General features: G+C 36.0%; 1 protein-coding gene across 1 annotated transcript in view; it reads right to left on the bottom strand.

The window, feature by feature from the left end:
- Positions 1-18459, bottom strand: part of SEMA3E (semaphorin 3E) — a 253189-nt gene that overhangs the window by 94008 nt on the left and 140722 nt on the right. The window contains exon 2 of the mRNA XM_032306024.1: positions 16141-16301. Within this exon, the coding sequence (XP_032161915.1) occupies positions 16141-16301 (161 nt within the window). The remainder of the gene's footprint in view (positions 1-16140; positions 16302-18459) is intronic.

Raw genomic sequence — 18459 nt, 5'->3', positions numbered from 1 at the left:
CTCATAATTATGCTACAGTTGAAGATTTAACAACTTACTGCTAAAAGATATTGTGACACTGAGATTTAGAGAAGCAAAAACAAATCCACAAAGAAGGAATAATTTAACTGTCTAAAAAAAATTTCCATTTATAAATAAATAAATAATCAAGTAAATCTCTCTTCATGAAATATATTTCACTACCTTAGACACTATTATAATTTCATCTAATATATTCTCTAATTCTATAATTCTAATAAAAATTTTTATTTATATTTTAGTTTTTCCTTCTACATTTTACATCTACGCATAGTACCCATGCCCATCAATGTATATTTAAACCATTTGTCCTACAAATATCATGAAAAAAATATATTTTGAGTATAACACACTAAGAGTCCTAATGGTTTATAAATGGTCATCTTTAACCTGACATATAATCATTTTTAGTGTTTATGCTTTTATACTTAATTATAATGACTGTCATTATTTAAGTAGTTTATATGCCAGAATTATAATCTTTTGAACTATAAACAAGATTTGTATTTGAAATGTTTATATGCCAAAGCATTTGAACCAGGACAATATTATTACTACAAAAACATTACTGGCCTCATGCTTGCCCTTTTTAATAGATGAAATTTACTCAACTGCTAACACTAATGTAAACTACCATCTGCTATTTATATGTAAATTATATTTGAATGCTTTTTTCTACTCAGTAAAAATATTAAATTCTAAAATATAAGAATTTCTTTTTATTTTTGATGCAATAAAGTTGAATTAATGGGAAAAACAGAAATAGTTTTAAAAGCAAGTGTCTAAAAGAAAGGTATGTATAGATATCCAAATTAACTAGTGTAATGAAAGCCTAAAAGAATAACGGCAGGAATAATTTTAGAAAAAAGCCTGAAATTTGGGGTGCCTGGGTGGCTCAGTGGGTTAAAGCCTCTGCCTTCAGTTCAGGTCATGATCTCAGGGTCCTGGGATCGAGTTCCGCATTGGGCACTCTGCTTGGCAGAGAGCCTTCCTCCTCTCTCTGCCCACCTCTCTGTCTACTTGTGATCTCTCTCCATCAAATAAAAAAAAAAAAGCCTGAAATTTATAAACTTAGAGAAAACTATCGATGATTGTTAAATTCAAGTTTATTACTAATATGGGATAGCCTATGAAGTCCAATAAGTTTGGGGACTTAAATAAACATACCTACTTTTGATTTCTTTGGGAAATGGAAAAAGAGAAAAGAAAATTTTATCCTTCAAACTACTATTGTTATCTACCTTTCAGAGAAAATTTTTGACTTGTTTTTCAGGAAATTTCAGTAATCCTCACATAAGCACTGATGGCAAGGCACTATAAAGACTGAACACCACCACGCTAATCTCTTACCATGGCTGAATATCGTGGTTGACAGTCAGTGTGGCTCTCAATCTTTGCCCTAAGTAAACAAGTGAGGAATAGTTCCTTCTTATACTAGTCAGTAGATTTCTCCATTCCTGTCACCAACAACTAACCTTTCCACTAGTACTTCACCATTACTAAGGTAAAACGCTGTCATGCCAACAGTGTTAGAACCAAGGGAAAAGAAACACCGCCCAACAAAAGGCTGGGCTAATGGCAGAGTGAAGACCAGCTGGGAGATGTGGGGTTTGCACCAAAGCAGTCATCTGCTTCCCAGCGGTATGACACAGTGGAAAGAGCATAGGCTCCGCAGACAGACAGATGCGGTTTTCAATTCTCCCTACTATTTAATGGCTTCGAGCTCCATTTTCCTAAACGTACTACTGCTAAAGTAATCATGCTAACTGTAATTTTAGTTATGTTATGCACATATTCAGAATCTCCCACCAGCTCATGCATTGCCTCGATTAAGTTTCATCAGCATGTCAGTCAATATTCATCACAATCTGGTCCCAACTATAATTCCATCCTTAATTCTCACTCTGTACCCTGCTCCCACCACTCACATCCCACCCTGCCCCCCCAACCTCCGCCCTTTACGTAGCTGCTTCGGATATTAGTCAATATTTTAAACTGCTCTAAAATTTCTGTTCTCTCCTCTACTCACTCTGTTCCCACCACCAATTTGTACAAATTGGAATTCTAAGTATCATTAAAAGTCCAATTCAAATTTAATCCCCTCCAGGAACCCCCACCCACCAGCTTTTGTATACTTTCTTAGTATTTTAGACATTTATGACAGTTTTATTTAAATTGTGCTGTATATGGCAAATGTGTATGTATCTTCTCCACTATATTACACATATTTTAGGGTACAGACTGTTTTGTTCATGTCTTCATTCTTCATATCTCCATGTAGGTATCCAAAATGTAGTTCAACAGCCCTCAAAACATGTCGGACTCTTCTACCTTACCTAGATATGGCAGTGCGTGACAACTGTGTGCTGATTCAATGTCTAGTTTAGACAGTAATCATGGTAGCAGATAGGTAGATGGCACTTACTATGATCTACAGACTGTTCTAGGCATCTAATAACTCAATGGATCCTCTCATAAAAGCTGTGAGGTAAGTACTATGGTCACCTCTCCCTCACAGGTAAGACAACTGAGAAATAGGGATGTGGAGTAAGTTGCCCAAGATCACTCATAAGAGGCAGACCGGAAATGGGAGTCCATGCAGTCTGGCAACGTATCCTGTGTTCTTTGAATTTACATTCTGTTCTTTGTAAAAAGTGTTAGAGTATCTATGAATTAAGACAGTTAAAATGAAGTAAAAAGTAAAACTTGTATGTTGGCTGTTTTTATTAAGTTTCAAAAAAATTAACTGTGGTCAGCTGAACCTCATTTTAGAAATAAAATATTGATCAGGACAAAAAAGGGCACCCTTTCAACAAATATACTGTATCTAACACTTCCTTAGTGGTAACCGTAAATGAATGTGATAAATGCAAATAAGGAAATAAATTTTTCTCATGGAATATAAAAAATAGTACAAAAATGTTTATATGCCAAAGCATTTGAACCAGGACAATATTATTACTACAAAAACATTACTGGCCTCATGGCATCTAATTCTTAGATGCTATATGAAAAATTTACCTTATGTAATATTAAAGGGATTTTTATTTTTGATTATACTAGTTTTAGTTTACTAATGAATATTATTACTCATCATTTTGAAAGCATATACATTATTAAAATGTTTTAAAGTCACATGAAAAGTTTTTTTTAATCCTGTTTTAAAAGACTGGATAATTGTGTAAATACCATGTTGGCTTTTAAACGCTTAGAAAATACCCGCACTTTTTGTGCTTTTTTCCCCCTTCTTGAGCATGATTGTGATATATCTAACATATTCAGTTTTCTATGAGTTAACTCTAAAAAAACTTAACTCATTAATTTTCCATGATTCTATTTAAATCCTCTTAGACTTAAGTCCAATTAAACTACACCAGTGATTAAAGTTCAAAAAACTGTGCATCACTTAAAAATAAAATTTAATTCCTGAAATTAAAAAGAATATTCTTGGGAAAAAAAATAAAATAAAATTTAATTCTGCTGAGTATAAAGCTGCTAACCTGAGAATTTAATAATAACATAATAAACTATTATTATCTCTCTGGCTACATCTTGACTTTACAAGAAGTATAAATGCATTGGGGTAAAAGGTGTGAGGGGAAACATATACATTCCTTTTCAAATTATCTAGATTGGAAGTGCTTCCTCAATACAAAGCTGTAATTTTTTTTTTTTAAGATTTTATTTATTTATTTACTTGACAGAGAGAGGCACAGCAAGAAAGGGAATGCAAGCAGGGGGAGTGAGGGAGGGAGAAGCAGGCTTGATCCCAGGACTCTGGGATCATGACCTGAGCTGAAGGTAGATGCTTAATTACTGAGCCACCCAGGCCTAAAACTGTAATTTTAAAATTAAGTAATAAGTAAAAGAAAATTTAATGAGGAATGCTTTTAACAGATAAAAAACAAAAGACAATTTAAACATGAGTAGCCCTGAATTTCCATGGTTAGAGCTCTACCCCAATTTTGAGACTATGGGATTTTATCATACAAATACTTATTGAAAGTGAGATACAGATACAGGCTGTACCTATAGGAATTCAAGTGAAAAATGTCTGCCAGGATGTTTTGTCCTTCCCTTTCCACATTTTTACTCATATGAATGTCCTGATCTTGTCATATTATGATCAGAAAATCGCAAGATGTTTTAAGATTTTTCATTCAAATAATGGTTTCCTCTAACTTAATCCAAGTTTTTCTTTTTTTTTTTTAACACCAAAGGCTTTAAAGATAAAGAGGAAAAAAATTTTTTTTTAATTTCTCAGAAAGTTCCAGGTGAAATTAGAGTTTAATCACGAAGTCTCACGTTATCTGTGGATTTTAGAGATCTTTGAAGACAGCAATTTGTAGAAGCTACTCTCTTGTGGCAGGTGTGAATTTCTCACAGAATAAAATAAAACCACAAGAAAAAACAAATAGAATTATAATTGAAATTTTCACAGTGAATAGGATTTAAAAGTGGATCCAAAAGTGGATTGACTTTTCTGAGTGTGAGTCAAAATACAGATTGAACGAAGCAGAATTTCAGTGTAAAAGACTATTATTACATCGTTTGGGAAACTCTATGAACTAAGTAATTCATAAAGCAAATATACCTAAGTCTGTTAAATGGTAAGTTCTTATCTATTTCAAAATTGTAGTCTTACCTATGCGTACTCATAAAAATTCTGATTATTATACATAAAACAATTATTTATTTGGCATCACATATAGGACCAAGATTTCCTAAAGCTTAGAAGGACACATAATGCTTCAGTATTTCACAGGCTTGGATGCACATTACAGTCACCTGGGGGGTGGTTTAAAAACCACACTTCAGTCTGGGGTGGGGGACATCATGGCCGATACATTATTTATGTGATTAGTGTGCAGCCAAAGTAAAAACTACCCCCACACTAAAACAGGATCCTACCTTGTTTGCCAGTGGGTAAGTGGGTAGGTGGTTGGTGGGGGAAAGGGTGGGGACAGAAGGCAGACAAAATTAACCTAAAAGAAATTAGAGAATAATTAGTTTCAAAGTGTTTCTGGCAATAAGTACAAGAGCAAATGCAAAAGAGCAGAGGATGAAGAGAACATATTTATTGGATGAAGTCAGGATTCACAATACACACAGTTACATTCTTTTAGTATCTATATTCTTTGAATGCCTACAACTGCAAGAATGAATATAACACTATCTATTATAAAGGAGCAATCTTATACAGTAGACTGGCAAGTAAACAGCCAATTCCAATATAATATGAGAATCAAAATAAGAAAAAAGATTAAGAAAGGGGTGGGGGAACCTTCTCCAAAACTAGTTTAGAAGAGAAAGGAGGTAACTTAAAAAAAAAACAAAAACAAAAGTGGATATGTTAGAGGGAAGGAGAGTGTGTAACAATGAGGAGATATTAAAGAGCAAACAGAGGTACTCACCATCACTAATCATCATCATACCACAACGAGATATCATCTCACAACTGTTAAAATGGCTATTATAAAAAAATTTTTTTTTAAGTGTTGGTGAAGATGTTTAGAAAAGGAAACTCTTCTGCAGTGCTGGTGGAAAGATGAACTGGCATAACTTCTATGGAAAATGGCATGGAAGTTCCTCAAAAAAATTAAAACTAAAGTGACCATAGGATCTAGCAATTCCACTTCTAGTTGTATATTCAAAGGAAATCAAGAGTCTGTCAATGGATGAATAGTTAAAGATGATGTGGTGTACATGTATACAATGGGATATTATTCAGTCATGAGATGAAAAGAAGTCCTGTCATTTGCAACAAGGATGGACCCCGAGAGCATTATGCTAAGTGAAATAAGTCAGACAGAGAAAGACAAATACTGTGTGATATCACTTATATGTAGACTCTAAAAAAGTCAGATTCATAGAAGCAGAGAGTAGAACAGTGGTTGCCAGAAAGGGGGGTTGGAGGGATGGAGATAGAAGATGTTAATCAAAGAGTACAAACTCCCAGTTATAGTAAGTTCTGGGGACCTAAAGTACAGCATGATGATGATGATTAATACTAAGTTAGTATTATACAGTAAAAGTTAAGTTGTTAAGATAGTAAATCTTAAATGTTCTTACTACGAAAAAGAAACTGTAACCACGTGACATGATGGAGCTACCACGATGGTGGCAATCATTTTGCAATATATAAATTTACCAAATCAACATGTTATACCCCTTAAACTTACACAATGTTATGTGTCATTATATCTCAAGAAAGCTGGAAAAAGTGACAACAGAAGTGATCTGCTAGGAATGCGCTGGTGTGGTAACTGGAGATGAGACTAGAAAACAAGGATCTACAACTTTGCAAAAATGAGAGCTTTCCATTTATTTTCACTCAAATTTTTTAGAATGTTTTATAAGATGAAGATTGTGAAGCAAGAGCTGTTAACTCTGGCATGAAAAAAGAATTCAGGAAATCTACCAGCTTTGATTAAAAAAATTACATCATTATTTATTTGCATAATCTCCAACTAAAATTAGCACCTCTATAATATAAATGCAAGGAAATAAATCAAAGTATACCCGTAGCTTAATCATGAAGAGAAATACCTGATATTTTATTTAATTCTTTTAAAGATTTATTTTAGAGAGAAAGAGAGATCAGGTGTGCATGCATGGGAGGAGGGGCAGAGAGAATCTCAGGCAGACTCCCTTTGAGCATGGAGCCCCTTGCAGGGCTCAGTCTAATGACCCCAAGATCATGACCTGAACTGAAGCCAAGAGTTGGATGCTTAATCGATTAAGCTACCCAGGGGCCCCAAGAAATGTCTTTATTAAGATATCTTTAAAATATCTTTACTTTAAAGATATTATTTGAGATATTATATATATTTTTAGATATTATATTATTTAAATATATTATTTTAAAGATATTACTAAAATATCCTTATTAAGGTATCTTAATATTACTTGAGAGTTGTGACAGGTATCTCAAAACATTATTAACATTCATCATTACTTTGAAATTACACTACTGAAAAGAGCAGTTGCTAGGTCTTATTATTTAATACACTAATTAAGAAGCTACATGTTTTTATACTATGAATTATATTATTCTTGTAGTGTGATAGGTTTATCTCCAAATATTTATAATTTGGTGACTGTTTTCAATATTTTGTTTGGTAATCCTACAAAATGATTTAATACATCAGAGGGTCCAAAGACTTCCCCAGACTGCCAAATAGATCCATGACACACAAAATTTTTTAAGACCCTCTATACAAAATTGTATTTGTTGCTGATTTTATAGAAAGAGAGGAAAAGATATAGAAAAGATAAAACATAACCAATCCTTAAAAAAAGTCAACAGGGTGGGCTACAGAGCAGGGATAGCAGGAATGGCACTGTGTGAAAGGAGAAAGCGCACCCCCACCTGTAATAAGGAGGGAGGGAGAAAAGTCACACAGAAGTAGCAGCACTGGTAATAGGAGAAAGAGGATCCACCTGTTTAATGGTTTCTATTTCCTACTAAAGTTAAAAATTACGATTAGTCATCTTCCTGAGGAGATTATCAGGGCTAATCCATTGTGACACATTCCTACACTGTGACTGCAGGCCCCATGGGAAGCATGGACACTCCCGACCCCAAGAGCTCAACAGCTAATAGCTGGACTCATTGCCTCACCCCCATAAAGCTCTGCACAGGTCCCAACCTGACTCTGCCCTTCCGAATCATCAAATACTTCCATTAAATCATCTCAAATGCCTGCTCTGGCTTGAGCAAAATCCACCGAAACTCCCACTTTTGTTTTCCAATGTTCCTTGACCTTCCTGTTTTAACTGAAACCACCATGTGCCCTGAAACTTTTGTTTCTCTACCGGTCATCTCTAATGGTGGTGACTTTTTAAAATCTAAACCCACATGTTAAGAAAGATATTTTAAGTGATCCCTCTTGCCCGCTCCTAATTAATTTTCACCCTAAATTCATCTACCCCATAAAAATTTAAAACAAAATAGTAAACATAAAACCCCTGCTGCTCTGAAGCACATGTGATCACAATACCACCTGTTCTCCCTCCTCGTAGTCATCCGCCATCATCCTTTGTCACATGCTCCTTATTAATGGAAAGATTTTTTTCACCTAGATTACTGTCTTTCTCTTCAGAAGGATGAATCGTCAGCTATCGCCCTAGCTAATGGATGCCCCATCCTCTGATCTTTCAGTGATCTTCCCTTGAAATCAATCTCAGCCACACACTGTGATGCTCCTTCTGTAGCCCTCAGAATCCACTATGTGAGCCACTAGCCACAATAGGATACTGAACCTTGAAATAACCAGCTCTATTTTTCTCCATAGCAGTTATCACTATCTGCTATTATTGCATGATATTTTTTTAAGTCAGGATTTTCTAATCTTTTACAATGTATATGTCCTGCTTCTGAAATAACCATTGGGTTATGAAAATTACAATCAAATAAATAAAATTAAAAATAAATAAAAATGCTATTGTAGTTGCCAAGACAGTGAGGTACTAGGTGAGGATAAATAAATGAATCAAGGGAAGACTGCTGAAAAATATGTGGATCAAAGAGACCAGTGGAAGAAGGTTGGGAGGGTGTGTGGATCCCAGGAACTCTAACACTGTTGGAGGGAGTGGAACTTTGTATAACTACTTCCTACTTTGGAGAAGCATTAGGCATTATTTTGTATAGGTAAACATCAACAGCATTAACCTGTAAACAAAAATATCCAGAATATATGCCCTACAGGCATTCCTTCAGGAATGCATATTAGGAGATATCACTATAGTAATCATAGAAACATCAATAAGGCAAAATCCTGGGTACCATCCAATTGTCCCTTGATAGGTAAGGGGTAAACTGTGCTGGAGTCATACAATGGAATATATTACATACCAGTCAAAGTGACTAATAAGAGCTTATACATAGCTTCTAACATGTGCGAAGCATACTTCTTCATCCCTTACCTACGTTAACTTATTTTTGTCCTCAGAAATGATTAACATTTCCTCCCTTTTACAAATATAGGTGTAAAGGGGCTAAGGAATTTGCCAAGTGTTATAAATGAGAGTCAGGATTGGAATCTGGAAATCTAATTTGTGGTCCTAATTCACTATTCTATTTCTACACCAAAGGAACAGTAACTATAAGAAAGATGACTGACTTTAAGAAATAATACCGAATGTCAATGCACAGAAATCAGTTGCATTTCTCTACACCAACAACAAGACAGAAGAAAGAGAAATTAAGGAGTCAATCCCATTTACAATTGCACCCAAAACCATAAGATACCTAGGAATAAACCTAACCAAAGAGGCACAGAATCTATACTCAGAAAACTATAAAGTACTCATGAAAGAAATTGAGGAAGACACAAAGAAATGGAAAAATGTTCCATGCTCCTGGATTGGAAGAATAAATATTGTGAAAATGTCTATGCTACCTAAAGCAATCTACACATTTAATGCAATTCCTATCAAAGTACCATCCATCTTTTTCAAAGAAATGGAACAAATAATTCTAAAATTTATATGGAACCAGAAAAGACCTCGAATAGCCAAAGGGATATTGAAAAAGAAAGCCAAAGTTGGTGGCATCACAATTCCGGACTTCAAGCTCTATTACAAAGCTGTCATCATCAAGACAGCATGGTACTGGCACAAAAACAGACACATAAATCAATGGAACAGAATAGAGAGCCCAGAAATAGACCCTCAACTCTACGGTCAACTAATCTTCGACAAAGCAGGAAAGAATGTCCAATGGAAAAAAGACAGCCTCTTCAATAAATGGTCTTGGGAAAACTGGACAGCCACATGCAGAAAAAGGAAATTGGACCATTTCCTTACACCACACACAAAAATAGACTCAAAATGGATGAAGGACCTCAATGTGCGAAAGGAATCCATCAAAATCCTTGAGGAGAACACAGGCAGCAACCTCTTCGACCTCAGCCGCAGCAACATCTTCCTAGGAACATCGCCAAAGGCAAGGGAAGCAAGGGCAAAAATGAACTATTAGGATTTCATCAAGATCAAAAGCTTTTGCACAGCAAAGGAAACAGTTAACAAATTCAAAAGACAACTGACAGAATGGGAGAAGATATTTGCAAACGACATATCAGATAAAGGACTAGTGTCCAAAATCTATAAAGAACTTAGCAAACTCAACACCCAAAGAACAAATAATCCAATCAAGAAATGGGCAGAGGACATGAACAGACATTTCTGCAAAGAAGACATCCAGATGGCCAACAGACACATGAAAAAGTGCTCCATATCACTTGGCATCAGGGAAATACAAATCAAAACCACAATGAGATACCACCTCACACCAGTCAGAATGGCTAAAATCAACAAGTCAGGAAATGACAGATGCTGGCGAGGATGCGGAGAAAGGGGAACCCTCCTACACTGTTGGTGGGAATGCAAGCTAGTGCAACCACTCTGGAAAACAGCATGGAGGTTCCTCAAAATGTTGAAAATAGAATTGCCCTATGACCCAGCAATTGCACTACTGGGTATTTACCCTAAAGATACAAACGTAGTGATCCAAAGGGCCACGTGCACCCGAATGTTTATAGCAGCAATGTCCACAATAGCCAAACTATGGAAAGAACCTAGATGTCCATCAACAGATGAATGGATCAAGAAGATGTGGTATATATACACAGTGGAATACTATGCAGCCATCAAAAGAAATGAAATCTTGCTATTTGCAACAACATGGATGGAACTAGAGTGTATCATGCTTAGCGAAATAAGTCAAGCAGAGAAAGACAACTATCATATGATCTCCCTGATATGAGGAAGTGGTGATGCAACATGGGGGCTTAAGTGGGTAGGAGAAGAATAAATGAAACAAGATGGGATTGGGAGGGAGACAAACCATAAGTGACTCTTAATCTCACAAAACAAACTGAGGACTGCTGGGGGGAGGGGGGTTGGGAGAAGGGGGGTGGGGTTATGGACATTGGGGAGGGTATGTGCTTTGGTGAGTGCTGTGAAGTGTGTAAACCTGGCGATTCACAGACCTGTACCCCTGGGGATAAAAATATATGTTTATAAAAAATAAAAAATTAAAAAACATTTATTTATGAAAATATTTGGCATGCCCCCATTTGATTATAGCTTGCTAATTTCTATTCTGACTTAAAGAATATGTAATTTACATTTTGGCAAATAAAAATACATTTTATTTAGTTCAGAAAATACATATAATTTATAAGATGTAAAACACACTGCATAATGTGTAACAGTGGTCTATAGTGCATATCATAGAAATGATTAACAACATAGAATGTGTAATATATCAATGTATCTTTGTGTATATAACAGGTAAAGATTTTTTTTTCCTACAGTGTTCATATTCTTGTTGTGGGACACAGATGGAATACAATGAAAAAATTAAATATGTCAAGAATTCACCAAAAAAATAAATAAATAAATAAAACCGAATAAAATGAAACAACAACAAAAATAATCCTAGAAGACTGCCATATACTATTGTATATCAGTTTTATTAACCTCAAAACAAGTAGTTCTAAATAATATAGTATACAGGAAAACATTTATTATAATAACTTTTAAAATAAAAACAAAAAACGGATACAAAATACAGGGTAGTAATCACTTATATGCAGCAGGAGGCATGAGGAGGGAAAATTGGGAAGGTAAAGGTAGATGCGCCTATAGTGGGATTGGTGATATTCTCATTCTTGAGTTGGATGAGTATGGGGTTCACTGGTGTTGGTCTCATTATTATGCTTTCTAACATGTTTACATTATTCATATTCTTTGATGTATTGAATATTACATTTCAAAAGTTATTAAAAGCTAAGAGATAAATATAGTGACTTGGGATAAATACAGTGACTTGGGATCACATGGATACATATTTAAGGGGAGATGTTTCTATGGTGCGGTCTGGATCTTGCTCATAGAATGATGGGCTGGACTTAATTGTTTGACCTCAGCAATTCTGCCTCCCAAGGGGAATCTGGTAATGACCAGAGACTTTTAGATTGTCATGCCTGGGGGGATGTGTACTGCTGACATCTATTACATAGAACCCCGGGGACAGCTAAACAGTCTACCATGCCCTCCCCAGCTCACACCATTCATAATGTTAATAGAACTCATGATGAGAAACCCAGAGATAGATCAAGCAAAGCAGGAGAGATTAAAAATGCAATAACAGGTTACAAAAAAAAAAAAAAAATAGAGGGAACAAGGTTCAGAAAAGATCAGAGGAAAGCTTGGCCCAGAGGCAGACACATTGCATCTTCAGAGCCTGGAAAGCACCAAGGCCTGTTCATTCTCAAGTTCATTCCTTTAAACAAAAGGTGCATCAGGCAGACCTAGCTTTAATCCTGATGCTACTGAAAGCAAATACAAAATTTCTATTTGAACTTTCATTGCTAATCACTTTGTGGAACCAAGAAGGAAAAGTACAAATCCATAAATGCAGGTGAGGTAAAGTTACCTCATTGTGAAGTTACCTCAGAACTTTACCTCAGTGAGGTGAAGTTACTTCAGGGCTCCTTGCTGGAATATGACTCTTTTCTGACCCAGGGAAGGACCTTAGCAATTTTGAGATTTATGTCTGAATAAGGATATTTCCTGAAGGGGTCACTAAATTGTATATACTTTAGGCTCCACAAAATGAGGATTTACCCTTGAATGCAGCAAAGTTACTGAATTTAATAATTTGTGTAGCTACCTTCCTTGATATTCTTGAGATATGATACCCTTAAGCTTCAAAGGTCACATACTATTCTATTTAGCTCCCTAAGATGCAGTTCATGAAACCCTACCACTCTCCTTTTCCCTTAGAGTCTTCCCAGGTCATTTCCCCAGTCTTTCCAGCATTACAGGCCTAAGGACACCATTAGGGCAAAACAACTAAGGAGAATAAGTAGGTGATTCAATTTCCTTTACTCTAAAAGGGGAATCACATTAATGTAGGAAGCTGATACCTCTTGGTCTCAGCTCCACATCAGAAACAACAGCTGAGGAAAATCATTAGGAGATTTTGTGTACAGAAGAATCATCGAGAAAGCCTGCTATAAATGTGGATTCCAGGGACAAACTCCATAAGGGTTACATGATCCTGACCCAAGGATAACAATTTAAAAACCACTTCCAAAACACAAAGATTCTTAATCTTAAGGATGTCCCATCCCTTGAAGGACCTTTCCATATTCACATACTTAAAATTTTTATAGAGATTGTATTAGTTTATTATAGCTGTGGTATAACAAAATACCATGGACTCGGTGGCACAAACAACAGAAATTTGTTTCATCGTAGCTCTGAAGGCTGGAAGCCCAAGATCAAGGGGTTGGCAAGATTAGCTCCTTCTGAGGCCCCCCCTTGGCTTATAGATGGCTACCTTCTCACTGTGACTCACACTGTATTTCCACTGTAGGCACACAACCCTGATGTTTCTTTGTGTGACCGAATTTCCTCCTTTTATAAGGACACCTATCAGCCTGGGTTAGGGCCCAACCTAATGGCCTCATTTTAATCTATCTCTTTAAAGGTCTTATTTCCAAATATGGTCATACTTGAGGTACTTGGGGTTAGAGCTCAAACATATGAATTTTGGGGACATTCAGTCCATAATAGAGGTTGTTCTATGAATCCAATACTTAGGATCCCTAGCTTAGATATTCCTTCACAGAAAATCGGAGAACATAGATGATGTAACGGAGAGAACAAGACGAGAGCCATATGGTGAACATCACAGTTAGTGGTGGAAAGACTATCCAAGCAGAGAGAGGAAAAACCACTGAATTTGACTGGAAGGTGGAGGTCATAGATGGTCTTACAGAGGGGTATACGTACGTGTGAGTGTGTATATAATATAAATACTATATATGTGTTACATATATAAAGAGATAGCCTTTTAAGAACTATTGAGAAAACATAATGGAAAATGATAGTAAAAAGGAAAGACTATGTGCTTCCACTCCCTCTTGCAACGACTCAAATGATAGGAAAGGACATAATCCAAAAAGGACAAGACAGAACTTAAGTGGAGAAGCCAAAGAAATGTCAGCAACATTGTGGAAGTTCTCTGACATATGGAAAAGTGTTGAATGGCTCTGCACACTAGAAAAACTGAAATCTAAATGCTTACAAGGTGAAGGGAGCCAATAATCAGGCTGATTCATGAAAACTTCAGAGATTCTCAGAAATTGGAAGTCTGTGGTCCTTCAGAAAATAGGAATTGGACAGGCGTAGGTGAAATTAGGAGAAATGGTCCCACGTTTGTACAATAAACAGGCCAGAACAGGGAGGGAAAGAGAATCAAGAAGAAAATGGAAAGAAGAAAAAACATTAAAAAAAATTTTCCAGAACTGAAAGCCATGAGGTCTCCTGTAGAAGGCCCAATGTGGATGAAAAAAAAAAAAAAAATATATATATATATATATATATATATATCTCAACTCTAAGAGAAATTTGAGAAAAATATAAAATACAGAGGCACTTAGTGTCAAGATTAGGGGGATATAGTGGAAGGAAAGAGGTTACATACAAAACTTTGAAATTAGAAATGCACTAACTTCTCACAGCTATCCTGAAAGTCTTTAAATAAACATGGAACAGTATCCTCAAAATTCTGAAGTCAATGATTTTCATTCCAGAATTTTATACTCATCTATCAATTATATGTGAAGTTTGAGTATTATGGTTTTCAAACATAAAAAACTCAGAAGTTTACTTTGGATCCTTCTTCAAGAAGCTACCAGAAGCCATATTTCACTAAAAGGTCATATAAACTCATCAAGAAAACTCTACAAGTGAGAGGTAGAGGCATGCTCAAGGATAATGGTGACATTAAACTCTGGGACGGTAAGAAAACCAGGAAAGATATCTCTAATTTAAAAACCAAAAACTTGGAACTGATGGACACTGAGAAGAGGAGAGGAAGTTGGGTAGAGAGTTTGGTGTTTGGTGAAAAATTAGAGAAAGCAATATAATAAAATATAAGCAAATAGAAAAAAAGAAGGGATAGTATTTAATCCCATAAGTGGCAAAAAAAAAGTAAGTGTGATCTATTTTCCTAATTACGCTAAAGTCGATAGTTGTTACTTAAATAAAAATTGTGCTACAGCTAAATTGGGAAGATGAAGGGACAGATAAGTGGGGGCTTCTCACACACTGCAGAGATATTTTAGCTATGGTAGTGCAAGAAAAGAATGTTAAAATCCCCATCTTCCTTAATAGAAAGTCTATAGATAATGTCTAACATCAATGGTATCAAGAAAGAATAGCATACAAATGTTATTTAGAAAAATGGAGGTAAGAATCAGAAAAAGTAACAAGAGTTGAAATAATTTTCTCTAGGGGTTAGAAACTGACAGAGATGAAAGGAGGCTGTTGTTCATCATAAATTTTTAGGTGACTTTAAAAAATATGGACACTGAACATTCTGACAAACATAAAAATAAATGTGTATTGTAAAGAAAATGTATTATGTAATACATACATTTATGCCAAAAAGGTACTATCATCTAAATATTTCTTCAAGTTTTATGCCAGAAAGATACTATCATCTAAATATTTCTTCATGCTTTAAGGTTGACTTGGGTCTGAAAAAAATTTTAACGAGACTCAACTCTGTATAAGCAGAGACTCTAAGTGCTATCTTTTTTCATCACATTCAACCTTTGCTTGAAAATGTTGGACACTTGCCTATTTTAATATGCTTTAATCCACCAGCATTTAAGGAGCACCCACCTGAGTTAATATTTATAGCAAGGTCACGCATCCTTATTTCTCTAGGCTGGGGTTTTTGTTGTCATAAAGCCTAGAGGGACTGCTGGTAAAAGCATGTTCCAAACCCAGGTCTCAGGACAGTGGGTGTGGTGACAAGGGCCTTCATGCAAACAGGAATGTCAGACACACCAATCCAAAGTCTTGTGGGAATACAGAGATCAGTGGTGCGCTAGAAAAGTTCATTCTTGATACTTTATAGACTTCTCTCAAAAGGACTTCATTTTTCATGAATGTTTTATTTCTTCCAATAAAATAATCACTCAGAATATTAAAATGGCCAACAATCAAAAACTAATTCAAGTAACACCATGCAAGAAGTTATCTCCCCCATACCCTTTTCTTTCCCTCCTGATACACAGTTCAATGTTTCCATACCTCTTGATAGCCATTGCTTATTTGTTCCAGGCTGAGAGAATACACAAGATCCTTGCCTCCCACGAAGAGTCTCTCCTGATATTCATCCAGCAGCATAGTATGGAGATCAAGAAACCCAAAAGGGCTATGAAAGATCGATGTTCGATTTAGGTCCAAGAGCTCTGAAACGCAGAAGAAAATGTTTGGTAAACAAAAGGGAAAATACAAATACCTTTATAACACTTCTATCATGGCTCTATTAACTACATAGTTCTACTAGGTATGACAACAATCATTTTATCACTAATATGAAGCCTTTAGAATTTATTAATCAAAAGATTAAAAATACGCAGCGTATTAACAATAGTGTATTGCATATTTGAAAGCTGCTAAAAGAGTGGATCTTGAAAGTTCTCATCACACACACAAAAAGTTCTATGTGACATAATGTACGTTAACTAAATTTACTGTAGTAGTCTATTCACGATATGTATGACTATCAAATCATGTACATTTTAAATTTATTCAGTGCTCCATATTGATAAGGGTCTTTCTTGACAAAACAAGAAAAACTAAAAAAATTGTTTAACAAGTAAAAACATGTAATAGAATAAATTTTAATGTGCACAAATTAAAATCTTTACAAATTTGTGAATCTAAAAAGTTCAATTCAATATGTAAGGTAGATATCCTATGTTTTTAAATACAAAAAGAGTTAACCTTCATGATCTTTATGTAAAGTGCTATGTAGAAAAGTCATTTTACTGTAAATTTTATATTTATATATTTTATATATATTTATATTTGTTGTATGCAACAAAAATTCCAAATCTACAAAAAATATTCTAAAAGCATGTCCATTTAATTCCAGATGCACGCCAACTCACACATACACATAAAATGTCTCCACTTGATTTGGGTTTTGAAAGTTATATCCAAAATCAAAGTGTCCGAGTCTGGAAACTCTCAGGTTGTTAAAAAATGAGGTAATGTATGATAGCATTCAGTTCAGCAGGGACAATTGATAAAACTGGTTGGGATCTCTAAGAGATCTCTCTTGATTTTTAGCTGGCGTTTATGTATTCATGCCTAGAGCAGAAACCGCAAGTGATTTGTTTCAACTAACATACACTTAGTTTTAGAAAGTCACAGTCTGGGGGCCCCTTGGTGGCTCAGTGGGTTAAGGCCTCTGCCTTGGCTCAGGTCATGATCCCAGGGTCCTGGGATTGAGTCCCGCATAGGGCTCTCTGCTTGGCGGGGAGCCTGCTTCCCCCCACCCCTCTCTGCCTGCCTTTCTGCCTACTTGTGATATCTGTCAAATAAATAAATAAAATCCTTAAAAAAAAAAAAAAGAAAGAAAGTCACAGTCTGACACACACGTCTCATGCATGTGCATCTGTTTGCTTGTTGAAGGTATTTAACTGTTTACAGCAGTTCAGGACGTAAGCTTGGTAGGTGATTTAGGAGAGCCTTCCATGATGTAACTACTGCCCCTAAGACTGGACCCTGCATGCTGAAAAATTCCCAAAGAGGCCCCCTTGGGAAATGCTGACAAGTTCAAAGACAGCTTCATTTCCTGAAAGTCAAAGCCTAACACATTTGACAGAGAAAGGGGGGGAACTAGTGACCAGACACTAAACTCCAGAAAGCAGGAAAGCAGGATGAGATGTGACCAATCTCCACGCACTGTGCCCGCTCTGCTTCTGGGAACGAGAGATGAAGGACCTTTTCCCCTTCTGTTAAAAATGTATTTGGGGTACCTAGATGGCTCAGTCGGTTGAGTGTCTCTACCTTCAGCTCAGGTCCTGATCCTGGTCCCCTGGGGTAGAGCCCCAAGTCAGGCTCCCTGCTCAGCGGAGAGCCTGCTTCTCCCTCACCCTCTGCTCACTGCTCCCCCTGCTTGTGGTCTGTCAAATAGACAGAATCTTTTTAAAAATGTATTTGGGGTACCTGGATAGCTCAGTTGGTTAAACATCTGCCTTCAGCTCAGATCATGATCTCGGGGTCTTGGGATCAAGCCCTGTGTTGATCTTGCCCTGTGTTGGGCTCCCTGCTCTGGTGGGGAGTCTGCTTCTCTCTTTGCCTTTCTCTCCCACTCATGGTTGCTCTCTCTCTCTCTCTCTCTCTCAAATAAATTAAAAATAAAAGTATTTACTGTCTAAATCTCTACTCTGTAATTGTAGGTGTCCAAAATTTTGTGGAGTAGGGCTGAGTTTAAACCTCTAGTTTAATACACCTGAAATTAATGTAACACAAGGTGTCAACTACACTAAAATAATAATAATAATAATAAAAACCCTTTAGTTTGAAATAAGAAATGTTGCTGGGGCCTCCAAGTGG

The sequence above is a fragment of the Mustela erminea genome, chromosome 11 (assembly GCF_009829155.1).
Source record: "Mustela erminea isolate mMusErm1 chromosome 11, mMusErm1.Pri, whole genome shotgun sequence".
In the NCBI taxonomy this organism is placed as follows: Eukaryota; Metazoa; Chordata; class Mammalia; order Carnivora; family Mustelidae; genus Mustela; species Mustela erminea.
Note: the sequence above shows the minus strand (reverse complement) of the source record. Positions and strands in the feature narration are given on the sequence as shown.